Consider the following 21,149-nt stretch of genomic DNA (forward strand, 5'->3'; position numbering starts at 1 on the left):
CAAATTTCTTTTTTTTTATTTTTTATTTTTTAATTTTTTATTTTTCTTTCGTTTTTTTTGATTTTTTTTTTGATTTTTTTTTACTTTTTTTTTTTTTCTTTCTTTTACTTTTTTTTTTTTTTTTTCATTTAAGATCTGAATTAAAAAAATATCTGACTCTTTTTTTTTTTTTTTTTTCTCAAAAGTTTTTTTTTTTCATTTTAAGAAAACGAAAAATAATTATTTTATTTTGAATAAAATAAAAAATTAAAAAAACCGAAAAAATGAAAATTAATCTCAAGTCAAAATCAAAGAGTGTTAAATTAGAACAAGAACAATTCATTGATATTAGTGATGATAAAAAAGATAATTTTAAAAATTTATTTTTAAAATCTAAAAAACAAACAACAACTAAATCACAATTAAATGATATTGTTTCAAATTTCTTAACATCAAATAATAATGGTCAACAATTAATTCAAATGAAAAAACTTGAAAGTTTATTCAAATCCTCAACAAGTATAATTTTAATTGAAGAATTTGAAACCATTAAAATTTTAATTGAATTTATATTTTTCATTCAATTTTCAATTGGTTCAAAAAATGTTTCAGCAAATAAATCAATGTCACAAGTTTTAAATTGTATTTTACAACAACAAAGTAGTACCGAACAAAAACAATTAAAAGAAATTGTTTTAAATTTATCAAATGAATCAATTAATAAATTAATCAGTAATAGTAATAGTAATAGTAATAATAATGTATCACCAGTATTTAGTATTTCATTTTTAATTGATATTATAAATTTAACAATTTTAGAAGAGGAAGAAGGAGAAATAAGGATTTTTAAATTTATTGAAATGATTTCAAATCAATTGAATGGGGAGATTGGTCAATTGGAACAAGCATCAAATACAAATGCAATTGTATTACATGATTGTGAACATACTTTACGTTCATTAGTTACATTATTCAATAGGTTTGAAGCAGTATTACGTTCAAAAGTTTCAACTATTTCAAAAAGCACAGATATTACTGCTAGTATTATGGTTAGTTCAATGCGTTCACTTTCAATTCAACTTGAAAGAATTTTATCAAATCCAACATTACCAAGACAATTGGGTACAAATTCAGGTTATTTAATCTCTGAAATTATTACACTATATGGTAATGATTCCGAATCAATTCAAAAACAAATTTTATCATCTCTTGTTAAATCAAATAATAATCATCAAGATGATAGCGTAATTTCAATATTTGATATTTTAAATCCAACTACTAGTTCAACTTTTCAATCAAGATTTAAACAATTCCCTGAAATTAATCAAATTTCAATTTTAAGAGGTTTATGTTTAACTGGTAATATATTTTCATCATTAACAAATTCAATTTATAATAATCAAAAGTAAGAGATATATATATATATATATATATTTAATATTTTATAAAATATTTAAATATATATTAATTAATTAATTTATTATTTTTTTAAAATATATATAGTGAAAATATATTTTTAAATTTAATTTATAAAGGTATTTCAGATTATTGTGGTGGTACAGTTGATCAACATAATAGATTTATATCATTAGAATATTTACATTTATGTATTTTAAAGATTAAAGAATGGTTAAATAATTCAGAATCTAAAAATATTGAAAAGAAACAATTAATTAAAAGTGTTTTCCCAAGTTGTGAAAATTATGAAACATTTTTCAATAGTTACTTTTTGATTGGTTTAGATATAGTTTGGAAGAATTGGGAATCATCAGTTCAAAATATTTCTGGTTTATCAAATGATATTTTCGATGAATTATTAATAATTCATTATAAATGTTGTGATGATATTAATAATAAATCGGGAAATAATCTTAAATCAAATTTATTTATAAATTCAATTACAACAAAATTAATTGATGAAGATTGGTATCAAAAAGTAATTATATAATATATTTACTTTTAAAATATTTTTATAATATATATATATATATATTAATAATTAATTATTATTTTTTTTTTTAAAAAATTTTAGAATAAATATATTTTATTAAAATATGTTTTAGAAAAAGTTGGACCAATTTATATGATTGAATTAAGAGGTAATTTTTTGAAAAATATATTTTCAGCAATGATTGATCATACAATTTGTAATTCTGTTAAAGTATTTTTAGAATTATTTATTGAAGAATTGAAAAAGGATTATTTATTAACAAATAAAGAAGAAGTGGGACCAACAACAACAACAACAACAACAACTAATCAAGAATTGAATAGAATTGAAAAATATTGGATTTATCCATTATTAGAAGTTTTAACAGAAACTGATACAGTTACATCATCAAGAATTATAGTTTATGCATTACCAAGTTTATTAAAAGTTTTCCCAGAATCATTATTTAAAATTTTAAATATTTTAATTAATCAAGGAGGTGGTGGTGTTGGTGGTGATGATGATGATCAAGATAATGAATTAAATAAATTTAGAAATATAAATTATAATATTAGAATTAGAATTTCATTAGCATTATTAAATTCATCGAGACAATTATCATTAATTGATGGTAGAGAATTACAATCTAAATATCATAGTATAATTGAAAAATCATTAGAGAATGAAGATGAATCTTTAAGATTATTAGGTTTAGAATTAATTTGTGTTAGTCCAAAACAAACAGAGAGAATAACAATTTGTGAATTGAATTTAATAAAGAATTTCATTTTATTGAATTTAAAAGGTAATTCACCATTCATTAGAAATCAATCACTTTCAACACTTTATAGATTTTGGATTAGGTTAAGAGAGAGTTGTTGTAAAGTATTTAGAGCATCAACAAATACAAATATTAATATTGAAAAAGATGATCCAACATCTCAAGATCGTTATATCACCATTGAAGATTTAATTGAATACATTAATTGGAGTTGTCAACTATTTGCATATAATCTCTACCCAGATGCACCCTTCTCAAGAAAAATGTTACCATTGGAAGCTTTTAGTGAATTTGTTGATATTTGGAGTTCAAAAGGTGGTCAAGAAAAGAAATCACTTCAAGAGTTTTTAATATACATTGAAGAGAAATCAGTTTTACTATATAGTAAAAGTTCAACTGATATTTTAATCAATAATCTTTGGGATAGTTATGATAGATGTAGAGAGTTGTCCACTGATATCTTGATGAAATTCCCATCACCATTGCCTGGTATGGAAAGTGATGAAAAAATAATTTCATTCCTTTTATGGGCTGTAAAATTAGCATGTTCACCAAAAGCTAGAGAATGTGATACTGGTGCATATGCATTAAAACTTTATTTAAAGAAATATGTGTTTGGTGCCGATGGATTAGTACCAATTTTCCACTCAAGTACAACAACACCAGTTACATTCACTAAAATTCAAGGTAATAATAGTAAAGCAGCATTTGAATTTATTACTCAAATCTTACGTATATTAAAATCACAAACTAAATTAGCATCAAAGGATCTTTTAGAAGCTGCTAAATTTGCACCAATGCATGGTTTAATCTTATCATTACGTTATATTATAAATGAAATTAATTTCCAAGAATTTGATAAAAATAAAGAAGAAAAGAAACAATGGAGAGTTTTATTAGCTGAAATTATTGAATTAATGAAATCAATATCTTCAATTGTACTTAGAGTTGTTGCTGATTTAGCACCAGAAGGTAATAATCCAAATCAATTATTAAAAGTAAAAGATAGTTTACCATCTTCATTACCATCTGGTGTAATTTATGATGATGATGAAAGATTAGCTTCAAATTTTTCATCAACATTAATGGTTGGTAATGATGATGATAATAATAATAATAATATTGAAGAGGAAGATGAGGATGAAGGTAATGATGAAGATGAAAATGAAGATGAAACTGAAGAATTATCAGAAGATATTGGTAAATCTGAACAAAATTTAAAAGGTGGTATTGGTCAAATTATTACAGTTTGTTCATGGCAATGTACAAAACAAATTAGTTTAATTTTAGGTACAATTTTAGATAAAGTTGAAATGCCAACAAGTGATGAAGATGATGAAGTTTGTATGATTACAACCAAACAAATTGAAGAGATTGGTCATCAATTCTTTACAATTTTACTTCAATCAAGACATAAAGGTGCAATTGAAAAGACTTATCTTGGTTTTCAAGTACTTTGTGCAACTTTAATGAAATCTACAAATACTAAACTTTCAAGTTTACCATCTACATGGATTGGTTTCCTATTTGAACGTGTTAAAGAACAATCATTACAAATCACAAGAAGATCCGCTGGTTTACCATTTGCTTTCATTGGTATTCTAACTGGTGAATCAACTACAAATCAACGTGTTAATCATTTATTAAATCATGTAATGGATAATTTATTAAAATTAGCAAGTGGTTCCGATTTTGATGAAAATATTAATAATACCGAAAATCAAGATGATCAATCAAATTTAAATTCTATTGAAAAAAATATTTATTTACCACAAGTTCATTCAATTAATATTTTAAAGAGTATATTCCGTGCAAGAGCAATCATTCAAGAATTAGATCAATATCTCGCCGTTACTTTGATTTGTGTTATTAAAGCATTTTCATCAAAATCTTGGTCAGTTAGAAATTCTGCGACAATGGCATTCAGTGTATTGGTTGATAGAATCATTGGTACAAAGAAATTGAAAGCAGATTCAACAATTATTAATACTACTACATTTTATCATTTCTTTTCAAGAATGCCAATTGTTTATCCATTCCTTTTAGAATACTTTAAAAATTCATTACAATTCATTAAAGAAACTTCACCATTAGTTGAAGAGGGTAAAATTATTCAATCAACAGTTTACGCTATTTTAGTACTCTTTTCAAGATTACAACCATCAAATATTGATCATCCAAATGATTTATTAGCACCAGCTCAATTTGTACCATTAATTTCACAATGTTGTCAATTTTCAAATTATATGGTTCGTCAAATTTCTGCACGTGCTTTAGTTCCATTAATTTCAACAATTGAATTAATTCCTTTTATTAGAGATTTAATTAATAAATTAAATGAAATTAAACAACAACAACAACAACAACAACAACAACAACAACAACAACAACAACAAGATAATCAATCAAAATTAAATTATAATAAGATTCATGGTATTTTATTACAAATCTACCATTTATTAAAAGGTCATTTACCAACAATAAATCAAAAAGAAAGAGAAGTTTCAATTTCAATTGTTGTATCTGAATTTATTCCACAATTACAATGGATTCAAGATTCAAATTTACCACCATTAGGTTTCATTTATTTCTCAATTTTAAATGAATTAGAAAAGAATACTCAAAATGGTCTTCCATTTGATTCAATAATTAATTCAATTATTAATTATTGTAAAAATCAATTATTATTAAATAGTAATAATTCAAATGCTACTGATAAATTTAATGAAAATTTGAAAAATTTACCAATGTTTTATACTTGGATTGAATCAGTATTACAATTTTATTTATTATCAATAAAGAAACAAATTGAATCAACATGTACCTCTTCTTCTTCTTCAATATCATCATCAATGAAAAAACAAATTAATGATGAATTAATGAAATTATTCTCACATTCACTTTATGAAATTAAAATAGTTACAATGAAATTCCTTTTAAAGAATCGTTCAATCGTTACAGAGGTTTTAGATCAACAAATACTTCAAACTTCAATTATTAAAGTTATTTTAACTGATCCAAATTCAACATGTAGAAAGAAATCATTTAAACTTTTATCTTTCCTTTCATTACCACTTTCAATTGAATCTGTTGAACAACAACAACAAACTAATACCTCTTCAAATATTATTGATTCCACAAATATTAATTTATATCAATTATTATGTAAAACCATTTGGGGTATTTCAAACTCAATGAAAAAAGAATCAATTGTATTATTTGGTCATTATTTAAAACAATTTTATCAACAAAAAATTGATAATACACATAGTGATAATAATAATAATAATAATAATAATAATAATAACAATAATAATAATAATAATAATAATAATAATAATATTAACGAACAAAAAGAAAAAGTTTTAAATAATTGGATTAAAATGGTTAAAGAATTATCAAATTCTGAACAACCATTAGAATTAAGACAAGCAATTTGTAAATCAATTGAAGCATGTAGTGATGTTATATTTAAAACCCAAGAACAAACTAAAAATGATAATTTATTATCAATAGTTTCAATTGAATCTTGGCTTGCAGTTTCAACACTTTTAGAGGATGATGATCAATCAATTAGATCACAATGTTCAATTCTCTCTTCAAAGATTTTATTCTTATCAAATAATCCAAATCATTCAACAATTGTTAAGGATAGTGAATTTGTTATTAAAGAATGTTCAAAATGTCTTGAACAAGTATTTGATTATCTTTTATCACAATTTACAAATAATCATAATTATTTATTATTAAGATTTACTGAAATTTTAAAATTAAATTATGATTCATCATCATCATCAACAACAACTATATTTGATCAAGATTTCCAAAATTCAAAAGTTTTATTTGATAAAGAAAAAGATAACTATTTTGAAGAACAATTAGTAAAGATTCAATTAATTAATTTTGAAATTCAAAAGATTCAATCATCATCTGAAAAGAAACATTTATTATTAAAAGTAATGAATTCTTTAGAGAAGTGTACTGCTTGGTTAAAGAATACTCGTGAATTAAATCAAACAAGTGTACTTAGTCATTGGTTAACTTTTAATCCAGAGATTTTCACTCTCTTCTATACCTATCTTGTGACTTGTCATTCACTATGTGAAAAAGGTCATGACTATTCATCATTTATCAATACAATTAAATCAAATTTATCCGAGATTCAACTTCATCCAATCTTATCAATGGCATTAAACACTTTAATTTCAAAATTAGAAAATTCAAATAATAATAATAATAATAATAATAATAATAATAACAATACACCAAAAAATTATTATTTCTTAACTTCAAAATAATTAAATAAATAAATAAATAAATAAATTACAAATATTCAAAATTTTTTAAATAATTAAATGGTTAATACTTTTTTTTTTTTTTTTATTATTATTATTTTTAATATTTAAATCAAAAAAAGATATGAGCGGATAGAATAAACAATTTTAAGGAATATAAATATTTCTTTGAATGTTCAAAATTTTTAAAAATTTATAATAAAAAAAAAATAAAAAAATGAAAATTATTATTTTTGTTAATATTTTTTTTTTATTTTTTTTTTTTTCAATTTTTATTTCACCTCTTTGTATATAAAACCAAAAAAAAAAAAAAAAATAATAAAAGAGAATGGCTAGAACAAAATGGAGATCTCCAGGTCATAAATATGCTAAAAAGGCAGAAGCCAGACTAAAAAAACAAGAAGAAGGTGAAGAAGTTGAAGAAGAAGTTGAAGAAGAAGGTGGTGCAAGTGACGAAAGTGGTGGAGAGAAAAAGAAAGTTGTAGTAAAAAAATCTAAAACACCAATTACATCATCATCATCATCATCATCATCGTCATCCACCAATGATAAATCATTTAATCTTTCAGATAAAAGAAAAATCTCATATAGTAACTTTAAAGGTTTGGAACGTATTGATATCCGTGAATTTTTTGAAGATAAATCTGGTGAATTAAAACCAAGTTCAAAAGGTTAATATTATTATTATTATTATTATTATTATTATTATTATTATTATTATTATTATTATTATTATTATTATTATTATTATTATTTATAGATTTTTATTATTATTATTATTATTATTATTATTATTACTATTTTTTTTTTTTTTTTTTTTATTGTTTAAATTATAATTTTTTATTTTATTTTTTTTTTTTTAAAAAAAATTTATTATTTTTTATTTCATTATCTTTCCGGATCTTTATTATTTATTAATAAACATTTCAGACTATTTTTATATTAACATATTTTCTTTTTTTTTATTTTTTTATTTTTTTTTATTAGGTATTTCATTAACAAGAGAACAATTTATGGTTATATTAGAAAATGGTGATACGATTAAAGATTGGATAAAAGAAAGTAAATAAACTATTAAAAATAAAAAAAATTCATTAAAAACCTTAATATTAAACAAATAAAAAATACATGCAAAAAGATTTTTGAAAAAAAAAAAAAAAAAAAAAAAAAAAAAAAAAAAAAAACAAAAATAATAATTTTCATTTTTTTATTTTTTGACTTTTTATAATAATCACAAATCGGGTCTGTGTGTATGTTTTGTAAAAATTAATTTTTTTAATTTTTTTAATTTTTTTTTCTTTTTTTTTTTTTTTTTTTTTTTTTAACCCTGTCATTTTAAAAATTTTTTTTTTTTTTTTTTTATTTTTTTATTTAAAATAAAAAAATAAAAAAATTTTATACCCACAACATAAATTTATTATATTTATTTAAAATGAGTGGAATTTCAAAAGAGGGATATTTAGTTAGAAAAGCTACAACAAGTTGGAAAAAACAATATTTCATAATTCAATCAAATTTATTATTAAGATATAAAACCAAACCTTCGGTAAGATATTTTTTTTGATTTTATTTTTTTTTTTTTTTTAATTTTTATTTTTTATTTTTTATTTTATTTTTTTTTTTTTATTATTTTTTTTATTAACACACATTTAAATTTCTAAAGAAAAAAGGTAAATTACCAAAAGAAACATTAGATTTAATTGGTACAGATATACAAAGTAGTACAATAGCAAAATTTTGTATATCAATAAGAAATATAAATACAAATAAAACCATTTATTTATGTGGAAGTGATAATGATGACTATGAATCTTGGATATTTATATTAAAAAAAGCTTTATCAAATTTTAACCAACAACAACAACAACAAAATGTAAATAAATCAAATTATTCAGCACAACTTTCTCAACATTCCCAACATTCTCAACCTTCTCTACCTTCTCAACCACCACCACCCTCATTACCACAACACCATTCAAATCCAGTTTTTCCAACTTCATATTATCAACCAACACAACCACAACAACAACAAATTAGCCCAACCTATTTTACACAAGTAAACTCCACCCAAACAAACGTAAATCCAATGGAATTTTATCAATATAAAACTCCTGCTGCTTTTACATCATCTCCAAACATATATACTATTCAACAATCACAACCTCGACAACCTCAACAATTCCAACCTCAACCACAACCACAACCACAACCACAAACACAAACACAAACACAAACACAAACACAAACACAACCACAACCACAACCACAACTACAACTACAACCACAATATCATCAACAACAACAACAATATCAACCACAACCACAATATCATCAACAACAACAACAACAACAACAACAACAACAACAACAACAACAACAACAACAACAATATCAACCACCGTCATATAATCAATCACAACCACAATATAATCAACAAATAGAACCTTCTTATCAAAATTCACAATACAAAAACTATACACAAATGATAACACCACAACAAGAGTTTCAACCAATTTCTAAACCTCAATACTCACAATATTCCCATTATATATCACACTCTTCATCAATATCTTACCCAACACCAATGTAATCTTAAAATCTTTTAAAACTTCAACAGGTAAATTTATTTAATTATGTATAAATAATTATTTTTAAAACCTGGAAAAAAAAAAAAAAAAATCAAAAAAAAAAAAAATAACAAAATAAAAAATAATAATAATAGTAATAAAATAAAATAAAACTTGTATATTAAAAAATAAAATAAAAAAATTTTGACATGGGCTACCCAGATTTTTTGAATCCAAACCACATATTATCGAATTTTTTTTTTTTTTTCCAATTTTTTTTTTTTTTTTTTTTTTTTTTTGGTGCAAACAAAAAGAGATATTTATTTATGTTGAGTGAGATTCCCATTGTGATTTGCTTTTTTTATAATAAAAAATTCAAAAAAAAAAAAAAAAAATATTCTAAAAAAAAAAAAAAAAAAAAATCAATTTTGTTGTGTTTTGTTTTTTTTTTTTTTATTATTGTTTTATTTTTTTATTTTTTTATTTTTTTTATTTTTTTTTTACAATTTAATAAATAATTTATTAATAATTGAATAATAACATTGTTTTTTTTTTTTTTCACTTTTTTTTATTTCCATCATTTTATTTTTATTTTTTTTTATTTTTTTTTTTTTGTGGGTTGATAAGTTTTCAACGCGTGGAAAAAAAATATCAGGAAAAAGAAAAATATTTTCTAGCTTGAAAAAAAAAAAAATAAAAAAAATAAAAATTTGATAAAAAAAAAAAAAACAAAATCAAAATCAAAAGACAAACATCACTATAAAAATAAAATTATCAAAAAAAAAAAAATTTGATAAAAAATAAAAAAAACAACAAATTAAAAAGATATAAAAATAGATATAAAATAAAAATAAAATTATCAAAATAGCAAAATAAAACATAACAATAAAAAAAAAAAAAATTATAAAAAAGAATCAAAAATCAAAAATAAATAATATTGGTGTTTTGACATAAATTTTCCCAAAAAAAAAAAAAAAAAAAAAAAAAAAAGTATAAAGTTAAAATAAAATAAAATAAAATAAAACAAAACTAGAGAAATGAGTAGTAATAGTTTTTCATCATCATCATCTTCATCATCATTTAAACATAAAACTCCAATCCGATCAAGAACAGAATCATTTCCAAATCCTTCATCATCATCCTCAATATTAAAGATTAATTTATTTGATACTGTTACAGGATATCTAGAAGATGATAAATCAATTTTGGATCAAATAGAGAATACTATAAATGGTTGTGATTCAACAACAACAACCTACCATCACCATAATCATACACTTCCACCTCTAATCATAAAATCACCAGATCTAAATAATAACAATAGTAGTAGTAGTAATAATAATAATATAAATGAAAATGATGAAAGTGGTTGTATAAATAAAATTAAAATTAGTGATAATGGTGAACTTTCAAAAAAGAGTACAAAAATTACATTTAAAGAAGATAATGATTTCGATTTTAAAACAATTGAAGTTTTAGAGAATTTAATGACAGATTTTGGTAAAACTTCATTAACTAGTAGTAATAATAGTAGTTGTAATAGTAGTAAACATAATAGTAGTTTAAATTTATCAACACCCAACACAACAACCAATACAACAACCAATACATCAACAGCAACATCAACGGCACTGAAAAAATCACAGCAAGCAATAATAAATGATTCAAGTGATATAAATTCATTAATTAATGATATTGATTCTTATTTAGTTGATATTCAAGATGAATTAAAGAAACCTACAACTGGAATTGAAAATGAGAAATTATTAATATCACCATTAATATCAGAACAAGAACAAGAAGAACAACAACAACAACAACAACAAGAAATATTATTATCAACTATTGATGATTTAGTTTCATCTCATAAAAATGTTGATTTGCCACAAGATATCTTGGATATTATGTCATTTTCACCACCAAAATCAACACCATCTTCATCTTTTAAAATACCTCAATCAACTTCAATGACTGCTATAGCTACTGACCCCGCTGTTGTATCACCTAAAAAAACAAGTTCTTCTTTCATTTCACCATCTTCTTCTTCAATCCATAAAGATGACGATGATGATAATAATAATAATAACAATAATAATAATTATATTAACGATATCGATAAAAAATCAGTTGAACTTCCACCTGAAAAAGTAACACCAGGAGATTTACAACAATCTATTGATTCATTAGAAATATCACTTCAATTATTACAAAAGCCACTTGAAAAATTACAACAACAACCACAACAACAACAACCACAACCACAACCACAACCACAACCACAACCACAACCACAACCACAACCACAACCACAACCACAACCACAACCACAACCACAACCACAACCACAACCACAACCACAACCACAACCACAACAACAACCACAACAACAACCACAACAACCGCAACAACAACAAGAACAACCGCAACAACAACAACAACAACAACAACAACAACAACAACAACAACAACAACAACAACAACAACAACAACAACAACAACAACAACAACAGCCACAACAACAACAACAACCACAACAAAATAATTATTTGTCAATAAAAATTGTTAATAATCCATCGTTATCATCATTTTCAACTTTTGGTAAACTTACACCAAAACAAACACTTGAGAGAAATGATGTTGGAGAAAAAAATAATACAAATGAAGTTTTGGATACTAATTTTATTAAAAATTCTTTAAATTCAACACAAACTGGTGTATTGTTGGCACCATCTTTCAAAGCTACAATGTCAGATTTTGGAAATAATAGAGTTGTTTCAAAAGATACAGAAACCGATGAAATAAAAGATGTTGTTGAAGCAAATAGTAAAAAGGAAGAATCTACCTCACAAGTTGTTCAAATTGAATTGGCTGCTAATAATAATAATAATGATAATAACAATAATACTAAAAGTGATAATGAAAATCAAATTGAAGAAAGTCAAACAAATTTACAACCATTCAATGACGATAATGATGATAATAAAGGTGGCCATGATAATCAATTAAAATCGTCAAATGGTTCATCTTTTAGTAAAACTGAGCTTTCAACATTAATTGAAACCATTGAATCATTACCAACAATACCACAAACTGTAACAATACAACACACTAAAACAACATCATCATCACCAAAACAACAACAATTAGGTTCACAACTTTCAATTAACACCTTAAAATCAATATCTCCACCAGTTCCCCCAAGAACCTATCTTCAACAACCACAACAACCACAACAACAGCAAACTAAACCAATAACAATTTCTCCAATAAACACCAATAGCATTAATAATAATAATAATAATGGTTGTAGTGGTGAGCAACAACAACAACCAAATTCACCAAAATGGGTATATGGTAGTTCAAGACATAGATTAAATGGATCAGGTTCATCATCGGTTAATAGTGATACATTAACAGATTCTAGTGATTCTTATTCAAGTGGAATTAGTAGTTCACCATCATCATCATCATCATCTTCTTCTTCTACCATTTCAACAACTAATAATGAAAAACCAGTAAATGGTAAAATTAAATTAAGAAATCATATTTGGAGAAGATCAAATATGGGTGATAATAATTTAACATCAAGTGGTAATCATCCAAGATCTTCAACTGATCCATCTTCATATATTTTTGGTACAAATACTATTGTTTCATTAGATTCAAATAATAATAATAATAATAATAATAATAATGGTTCAAATAACCAATCACCACCAGATTCAATAACAAATTCATCAAGTGTAAAACATAGGTCAACCTTTCCAGGTTCCTTACCTGATATTAATTCAATTACAAATACTAGTTGTGGAATAGCACAAAATATATCATCAGCACAACAACAACAACAGCAACAACAAAGAAAAAATAGTATTCAAAGACAATTTTCACATATTATATCGGCACCAATTTTAACATCAACCATAGTTTTAGGATCACAACCAACTCCATCAAATTCAATTTTAATTTTCGATGAAAATGGTATGGAAAAATCAATTTTTAATATTGATAATCCAAAATCATTATTTAGAAGTACAAGTAATCATGGTTTTGTTACAAATAATACAAATGCTACATTAAAGGAAAGAATTGATTTAGAAAATCCTGGAAAAGTTAAAAAAGTTAAAGAATTATTAAAAAATTATAGAGAGAAAATCATTACTTTAATTAATAAAGTTTATAAAGATACTGAATCAGTATTGGATAGTAGAAAACAATTTTTAAAAAAATATGAAAAAAGAATTAAAGAGTATATGGATAATCATCAATTTGAACTTTCAAAATTATATAGAGAATATTATTGTCAAAAAATTTTAACAAAAGAAATGGAAATTCAATTAAGTAGTGAAAGAATTGAATTTTTAAAATTAAAATTAATTGATATTGGTAATTTAATTAAACTTTTAGAAGATTATTTTTATGATGGTACAACTTCTTCAACTGTAAATTCATCATCATCATCATCATCATCATCATCATCATCATCATCTTCTTCTTCTTCAACAAATAGTAATAATAATAATAATAATTGTAATATTAATTCAAGTGGTCATATATCATTAACATTTGGTTCACCACCAATTTCAGGTTTATTAAATAGTTATAATAATAATTCACCAAATTCTTTACCATCATCACAACAATTATTAACTCCAACTGCAATTTCAATACAAAAGAAAAACATCATAGTTTATTCTTCTTTCTTTTTAAAAACTGATACATTATTAAACAAAAATAATTATATTTTAAATACTCGTAAAAGATTAAAAGTAAGTTTTATAATATATTAAATAATAATAATAACTAATAATTATAATAATAATAATAATAATAATAATTAATATTTTTTTTTTTATTTTTTTATTTTTAGTACCTTTATGAAAATATTAAAAAGTTTAAATTGAATTATAAAATTTATTATTTAAATATTTATCAAATGGAGAATATGGAAAAGAGAGAATCAAAATTAAAGAGTATGTTATCACGTGTAAAGAGAAGTAAAGAGATAACATTTTTATTACCATGGGATCAAAATCAAGATATTCAAAGTGAATTCTCTGTGATGATGTGGGATACTAGATTTATAGAGGGTAGACAAATTAGACAATTAATTAATATCATATCTGAAGATTGTACAAACCAAAGAAAAATTAAACCAATTGATATTGAAGTATTTGTTGAAAAGTTTTGTGAACATTTAATATCAAATTACCATTTAGTTACAAAACCATCACCACCACCACAATCAACTACTTCCACACCAACTCCAATTAATTCATCATCCTCAAATTCATCGTCATCATTATCGTCGTCGTCATCATCGTCGTCGTCCACACCAAATGATTTCATTTCAAATCATAATTATAATGCAACTAAAAATGGTTTAACAAAATCACAATCTCAATTAAATATTCAATTACCACCACCACCACCATTAACCTATGAAGAATTATTAACAAATTATCAAACTCAGTATACTCAAACTTTTGAAGCTTTATCTCAATTATTTAAAAGAAGTTTTTATTCAGAAATTTATCCATTATTAAAGATTATACTAGCAAATGAAGTAGACAATAATGCAATTAAATTTGATCTAGATCTTCAAAGAAAAGTTGAACAATATAAAGGTCAAACATTAAAAGAATTGAATATGCTTCCATCCAATTTCCCTGATGATTATGATTGGACATTCCTTTATGCAAATGGTAAAAATCCATTTGAAACTTCAATTTCAATTTTAAATGATTTAGCTTTCCTTACTGCTCCAATTGATTTAGTTCATTGTATTCAACAATCTGTTAGCTCAATCTATACAACTTGTAATGAAATTTTAAATAATATCACCTTTGGTACAAATTATCAAAAAGTTTTAGAAAATTCTTCTTTATTAAAATGCACAAGAGGTGGTGGTGGTGGTGGAAATGGTAGTAATAGAGATTTATTAGAAAAATCAGATTCAAATAATAATTCATCTTCTTCATTATCATATTCATCTTCAGAGAATAATTTATCAAATCAAATTAATAATAATAATAATATTAACAATGATAATAATAATAATAATAATGACACTAATATTAATGATGGTGGTGGTCATCATGATACAATTTTAATTGGAATTCAATCACATCCTCAATTAATTCAACAAGTTCAACAAGCTCAAAAAGAACAAGTTAAAAAAGAAATTAATCGTACAATGCCATCACATTCATTAAGTGCTGATGATTTATTCCCAGTTTTTATTTATGTTGTAATGAATAGTGATATTATTGGTCATTCTGGTTTACTTTCTGCAATAATTGAACATTTCTCAACTGAAATGGAAACAAGTGGTGAATTTGGTTGGTGTTCTGTTTCTTTCCAGGCTGCAATATCTCATCTTAAAAATTTGTAAATTATTTTTATTTTTAAAATTATTTTTTTTTTTTTTTTTTTTTTTTTTTTATTTCTTATAATAATAAATAAATAAATAAATAAATAAATTAAAAAATTATTTTATTGACAAAAAAAAATATAGATTGTTGAGAAAATTCTTAAAAAAAATCCAGATATTTTTAAAAAAAATGGAAAAAATTTTTAAAAAAAAATCTTTTTTTTTTTTTTTTTTTTTTTTTTTTTTTTTTATTTTTGTGGTTTTTTAATATTTTTTTTTTGTTTTTTTTTTTTTTTTTTAATTAACTTTACAAAAAGTTATGTGAGAAAAAAAAAAAAAAAAAAAAAAAAAAAAAATAAAGAAATAAAATGGATTATAAATGGGAAACTGATGAAAAGAATTTATTTGATTATCATTTTAGAGTAGGTGATTATGTATCAATAAGAGGTGGAAATGGTGATTTAAAACTTGCAAAAGTTGAACAAGTAAAGGATGCAAGACTTTGGGTAAAACTTGTAAATTTTGGAGATAACTCTCACCGTACTAGACATAGAGGTTATAGATGGGGATATCGTATGAGTGAATCTAGTACATTTTTAGTAACAGCTCAAGATTTTATAAAGAAAGGTTATCCATTATATAAAAAAAAAGTTGAAGAAATTAAAGAAAGACACAAAAATTTTCATCAAGATTGTGTAAACTATAATGCCGAACATGGAAATCCACAAAAAATAAAGAAACCATCATATACAAAATTAATTAGAAAGAAATTAAATGAATCAGAAGCTCCAGTTGAATATCAAAGTATTTATAATTATTTTACACCAAATATACGTAGTGGAAGAGCTATTTCCAATCATATAAACAATGATAGTAGTTGGAGTTATAGTAAAAGAAAAGAAGAATCTGAATCAGAGGAAGAAGATGAACAATATGAAATTAAGATATTAACAGAAGAAGAGTACCAACAAATCGTTGAAAAAATGTCATATAATAAATTTTTAAATCAATTTATTAAACAAGAACAAATTGATAGAGAATTAAAAATTGAAAAATCTACAAATAATTCCAACAATAAAAACTCTAAAATCAAAACTTTTGAAATTAATGATAAAAGAGTTAAAAGATTTGCTATGAAATATATTAAACCTGAAGATTTAGAACAAAGATTAAATCAAAAAATAAATAATAATAATGATTCAAAACAAGAACAAGAAGAATTAGAACAAGAAGAAGTTGAACAAAATCATTTTGAATATAATAATAATTATATTGATAATGATAATTATTATTATTATAATGATAATAATCAAGATGGATTGTATAATAATCAAGTTTATCAAGAAGAAGTTTATTATATTGAACCAGAAGAACTTGTAACATTTGATGATTATAATAATCAATCTTTTGATTATAATTCAGACAAAGTTGGTAGTGGTAGTAGTAGTGGTGATGGAAAAGTGGAAAATGATAAAATTATTTTCAAACAAAATGAAATATTTAAAAAACTTGAAAAAGAATTACATGTTTCAACCAATCACTATTATAATGAAGATTATGAAAGATTAATAAATACATTTAATTCTGGTTTCATTTTACAAGATGAACTTCATCAAAGAAGAATGGATTTATTACGTGATCATTTTAATATTGATCTTTCTAAATTCCAGATTTAAGAAAAATTAATTTCAATAAATAATAAAAATACAAATTATTTTTTTTTTTTCTATTTTAAATTTACAAAATAAAAAGACAATAAATGGTGTGTTTTTTTTTTTTATTTTTTTTATTTTTTTATAAATATTTTTTTCATTTAATTTTTTAAATCTTGTGTTTAAAAATAAATAAATATATATTTATACATTATTGAAAACAGTGTTTTGAAATTATATTTTAATTATAAAAAAATATAAAAATAGAATGAATAAATGTAATATATTATTATTATTTTTATTTATATTTTATCAATTTATAAAAATAATAAAATCAAGTTATGAATGTGAATTATTAAATACAGATTTATGTTTATCAGCATATCCAAATTGTTTACCATTATTTTTAAATAGCTGTTGCCCTGGTCAAATGGGTATTTGTTCAACAATGGATAGTGCAGTTAAATATGGAGATGAAAAATCAAAAAATGTAACAGGTTGTCTTAGACACATTCAATCAGGTGTTGTTTATGAATTATATGGTCCAATAGATAGTATGGTTGGTTTTGAATTTTTTCCAACTCCAAATAGTATGAAATAATTAAAAAATAAATAAATAATAATAACAATAAAATTTAATTAATATTAACTATTTTTATTTTACTTTAATAAAAAAATAAAAAAAAATAAGAAACTTGCGAAGATTTAGGATGTAAAAATAAAGGATTAGAATGTTTAATTGAACCAATTGAAAAATGTGAAACAATTTTAAAATCACCATGTTGTGTTTCTGAACCAAAGTGTAATCAAAATAGTAAGCTATTATTAACCAATGTTACCTATGGTAATGGTAATTGTGATTCATCATGTCCACCAGAATTTAATTGTAGATTCATTGGAGATGTACAACAATGTTTACCGTCGAGATGTGGTTTAGTTGAATGTCCACAAGGTACAGAGTGTAAACCATTGGATGGATTAGATATTGTATCATGTTTTAAAACAATTTTACCAGTACCAAGTAATCAGAGTGTAACATGTGACCAAATCAAATGCCCAGATCAATTCTATTGTGGCAAAGGTATTTTCTCAGATGCAGATTGTATACCATTGAATATTGACTTAATAGGTCGTGAATTTGATTGTAATCTTTGTCCCACCGATTGGAAATGTGATAAATTTGGGTGGGGTGGTTTATGTATTGAATGGAAACCATTTAGTCCTGGTGATGGTGAGCCTTGTTTAGGTGGTGTATGTTTATTCAATCAATATTGTAATACTACAAGTCAACAATGTGAATTTCCAAAATGTGATGACGCAACTTGCCATAAAGGAATGAGTTGTATTCAATATCAAGTATCTCATCCAAGAGTTTGTGCAACTACAAATGTAATACCTTTTACTTCATTACCTGATTCATTAGTACCATATACAAAATAATAAAAAAAAATAATAAAAAATAAATAAAAAAAAAACTATAATTATTTATTATATTAAAAAAACTCTTTTTATTAATAATATTTTAATTTAAATTAATAGTTTTTCTAATATCATCAAAACTTGATGAATTTACAATTTCAAATCTTTTATAATTAAATTTTAATAATATTGGTTCTAATAATTTTGAAATTTCATTTGATGATAAATAATTTTGAATTTCATTTGAAAAAGATTTTGAATGAGGTGATGATAATTTTGAAACTAGTGGTGGCATTGCTGAAGGTCCTAAAGTTTTAATTATTTTAATATCATTTTCTAATGAAATTCTATTATTTAATAATTCAGTATCTAAAACTGTTGAATCAATTGAAGCAATTAATTTATCATTTACTTGTGAAGATTTAATTGATTCAATTGAATTTAAATGTGAACCTGTAAAAATTGAATTTTTAAAATAATTTTCAATTGATAAAGTTTGATGATTGTTTATTAAATGACTATTTAAAATTTGATAACCTGAAAATGAATCTTTACCATTATGAATAAATGTTAAATCTTTTGAAAGTTCATTAATTGTACTTTGATTTTTAACAATTAAATTACTGAAATAAATTGGTTTATTTTGATAATGATCTTCAATTCTAACTGGTGAAACCAATGGTGATAATAATTTTGGACCTGCATTTACAAATGCTAAACCACACATAAATGCAAAATCAACACCATATTCAACCATTAATTTATGTGGTGGTTCATTAATTAATTCTCCTGCATTTTCAGATTGATTAATTAATGAATAAATATCAATTAATTTTGTAGAAACTTTTAATTTTTTACCAATTTCATTTACAATCTCTTTAAAGAATTCAAAAGAATTTGGACTTAGGAAAGATGCAAAGCTCAATTCTTTATATTCTCTTAATGCTCTTAAATTAACTTTACCATCTGGTGTGAATGAATAATACTTTGTTCTTATGAAATTAATATCTAATTGGTCGTGTTGATAAAGTTGGAAATATTCTGATAAACATTCAGCTGGAATTGAGATTTGAGCATTATGAATTCTAACCATATGATAATAAAGTGGTGATAAATATTGATTGGCGTCTCTATGAACAGTATGACGTCTCCATTCATTTACCACTTCAAAATTTTCAATAATTACAATATTTGCATAATTATCGTCAATTGTATTTGGAAGATGGGATAAAAGTTCTTGGGATTTTGGTTTTTCTTTTTGAATTGTTACATAACCAATAATTGATGGAAATTCAGGAAGTATTGAAACCAATGCATCGTCACTTGTAATAATTTCATTTAACTTGGATTTAGCATCAAAACTTTTAGTACCAAAGAATCCTACACAACAATAATTTTTCATTTCTAATGCTTTTTCATAATTATTGATAATGCATCTTAATTTTTCATTTCCATCTAATTGGACATTAAAATGTGGTCTATCTTTATTTTTTTTGTCAGATAATGGTTTCATTTTTGAGAGTCTCATAAATTCTACAAAATATGATAACATTAATTTCATTAATCCTTTATCTTCTTTTGTATAATATGGATCTGTCAATGGATGTCCTTCAACTTTATCATTATCTGATAATAATAAAACATCTGGTAATTCATATTTTATTGATGTTGGTGTTGTTTCAATTATTTTATTTAAATTATTTTTTTTATTATCAGAATAAATATGATAATTTGTTTCCATTATTTATTTTTAAATTATTGATTTGAAAAAATAAAAAAAACTATTGTATTAAAAAAAAAAAAAAAAAAAAAAAAAAAAACTATTGTATTAAAAAAAAAAAAAAAAAAATGCCACTGCGGAGGTGAAAAGATTTTTTTTTTTTTTTTTTTTTTTCATTTTGATTTTCCTGGTCAAAGATTCCACAAAATGGTCTAACTGCAAATAATGAGTCATTTTTCAATTGAAAAAAAAAAATAGGTCAAAAAAAAATATAAATAAATAAATTGTTTTCAGAGTATTATTATAATACTCTAAAAACAATTTTTGATTGAAACTCCTTTAACCTTTACTTAAATAATTTTTATTAGTTTTTTTTTTTTTTTTTTAAATATGTTTGATTTCAGAGTACACACTTTACACTAAAAAAGATTTA

General features: G+C 23.0%; 7 protein-coding genes across 7 annotated transcripts; 6 read left to right on the forward strand and 1 right to left on the reverse strand.

Moving 5' to 3' along the window:
• Positions 1-263: 263 nt before the first annotated feature.
• On the forward strand, positions 264-6,988 carry DDB_G0275399 (hypothetical protein; the record flags this gene model as incomplete). Its single annotated transcript, XM_638569.1, has 3 exons — positions 264-1,384; positions 1,483-1,915; positions 2,012-6,988. The coding sequence occupies 3 exons, from the start codon at positions 264-266 to the stop codon at positions 6,986-6,988; spliced, it is 6,531 nt and encodes a 2,176-aa protein (XP_643661.1).
• Positions 6,989-7,313: 325 nt separating this feature from the next.
• DDB_G0275335 (ssDNA-binding transcriptional regulator) lies at positions 7,314-8,055 on the forward strand (the record flags this gene model as incomplete). Its single annotated transcript, XM_638570.1, has 2 exons — positions 7,314-7,656; positions 7,973-8,055. The coding sequence occupies 2 exons, from the start codon at positions 7,314-7,316 to the stop codon at positions 8,053-8,055; spliced, it is 426 nt and encodes a 141-aa protein (XP_643662.1).
• Positions 8,056-8,417: 362 nt separating this feature from the next.
• Positions 8,418-9,575, forward strand: DDB_G0275337 (hypothetical protein; the record flags this gene model as incomplete). The annotated part of the gene is made up of 2 exons (XM_638571.1): positions 8,418-8,531; positions 8,649-9,575. 2 exons carry the CDS (start codon positions 8,418-8,420, stop codon positions 9,573-9,575), a joined length of 1,041 nt encoding a protein of 346 aa, XP_643663.1.
• Positions 9,576-10,589: 1,014 nt separating this feature from the next.
• DDB_G0275401 (hypothetical protein) lies at positions 10,590-15,946 on the forward strand (the record flags this gene model as incomplete). The annotated part of the gene is made up of 2 exons (XM_638572.1): positions 10,590-14,321; positions 14,423-15,946. 2 exons carry the CDS (start codon positions 10,590-10,592, stop codon positions 15,944-15,946), a joined length of 5,256 nt encoding a protein of 1,751 aa, XP_643664.1.
• Positions 15,947-16,293: 347 nt separating this feature from the next.
• Positions 16,294-17,601, forward strand: DDB_G0275339 (hypothetical protein; the record flags this gene model as incomplete). Its single annotated transcript, XM_638573.1, has 1 exon — positions 16,294-17,601. One exon carries the CDS (start codon positions 16,294-16,296, stop codon positions 17,599-17,601), a length of 1,308 nt encoding a protein of 435 aa, XP_643665.1.
• Positions 17,602-17,845: 244 nt separating this feature from the next.
• On the forward strand, positions 17,846-19,017 carry DDB_G0275341 (hypothetical protein; the record flags this gene model as incomplete). The annotated part of the gene is made up of 2 exons (XM_638574.1): positions 17,846-18,167; positions 18,269-19,017. 2 exons carry the CDS (start codon positions 17,846-17,848, stop codon positions 19,015-19,017), a joined length of 1,071 nt encoding a protein of 356 aa, XP_643666.1.
• An 82-nt stretch (positions 19,018-19,099) lies between these two features.
• Positions 19,100-20,737, reverse strand: DDB_G0275343 (hypothetical protein; the record flags this gene model as incomplete). Its single annotated transcript, XM_638575.1, has 1 exon — positions 19,100-20,737. One exon carries the CDS (start codon positions 20,735-20,737, stop codon positions 19,100-19,102), a length of 1,638 nt encoding a protein of 545 aa, XP_643667.1.
• Positions 20,738-21,149: the final 412 nt, after the last annotated feature.

This window comes from Dictyostelium discoideum (assembly GCF_000004695.1).
Source record: "Dictyostelium discoideum AX4 chromosome 2 chromosome, whole genome shotgun sequence".
In the NCBI taxonomy this organism is placed as follows: Eukaryota; Evosea; class Eumycetozoa; order Dictyosteliales; family Dictyosteliaceae; genus Dictyostelium; species Dictyostelium discoideum.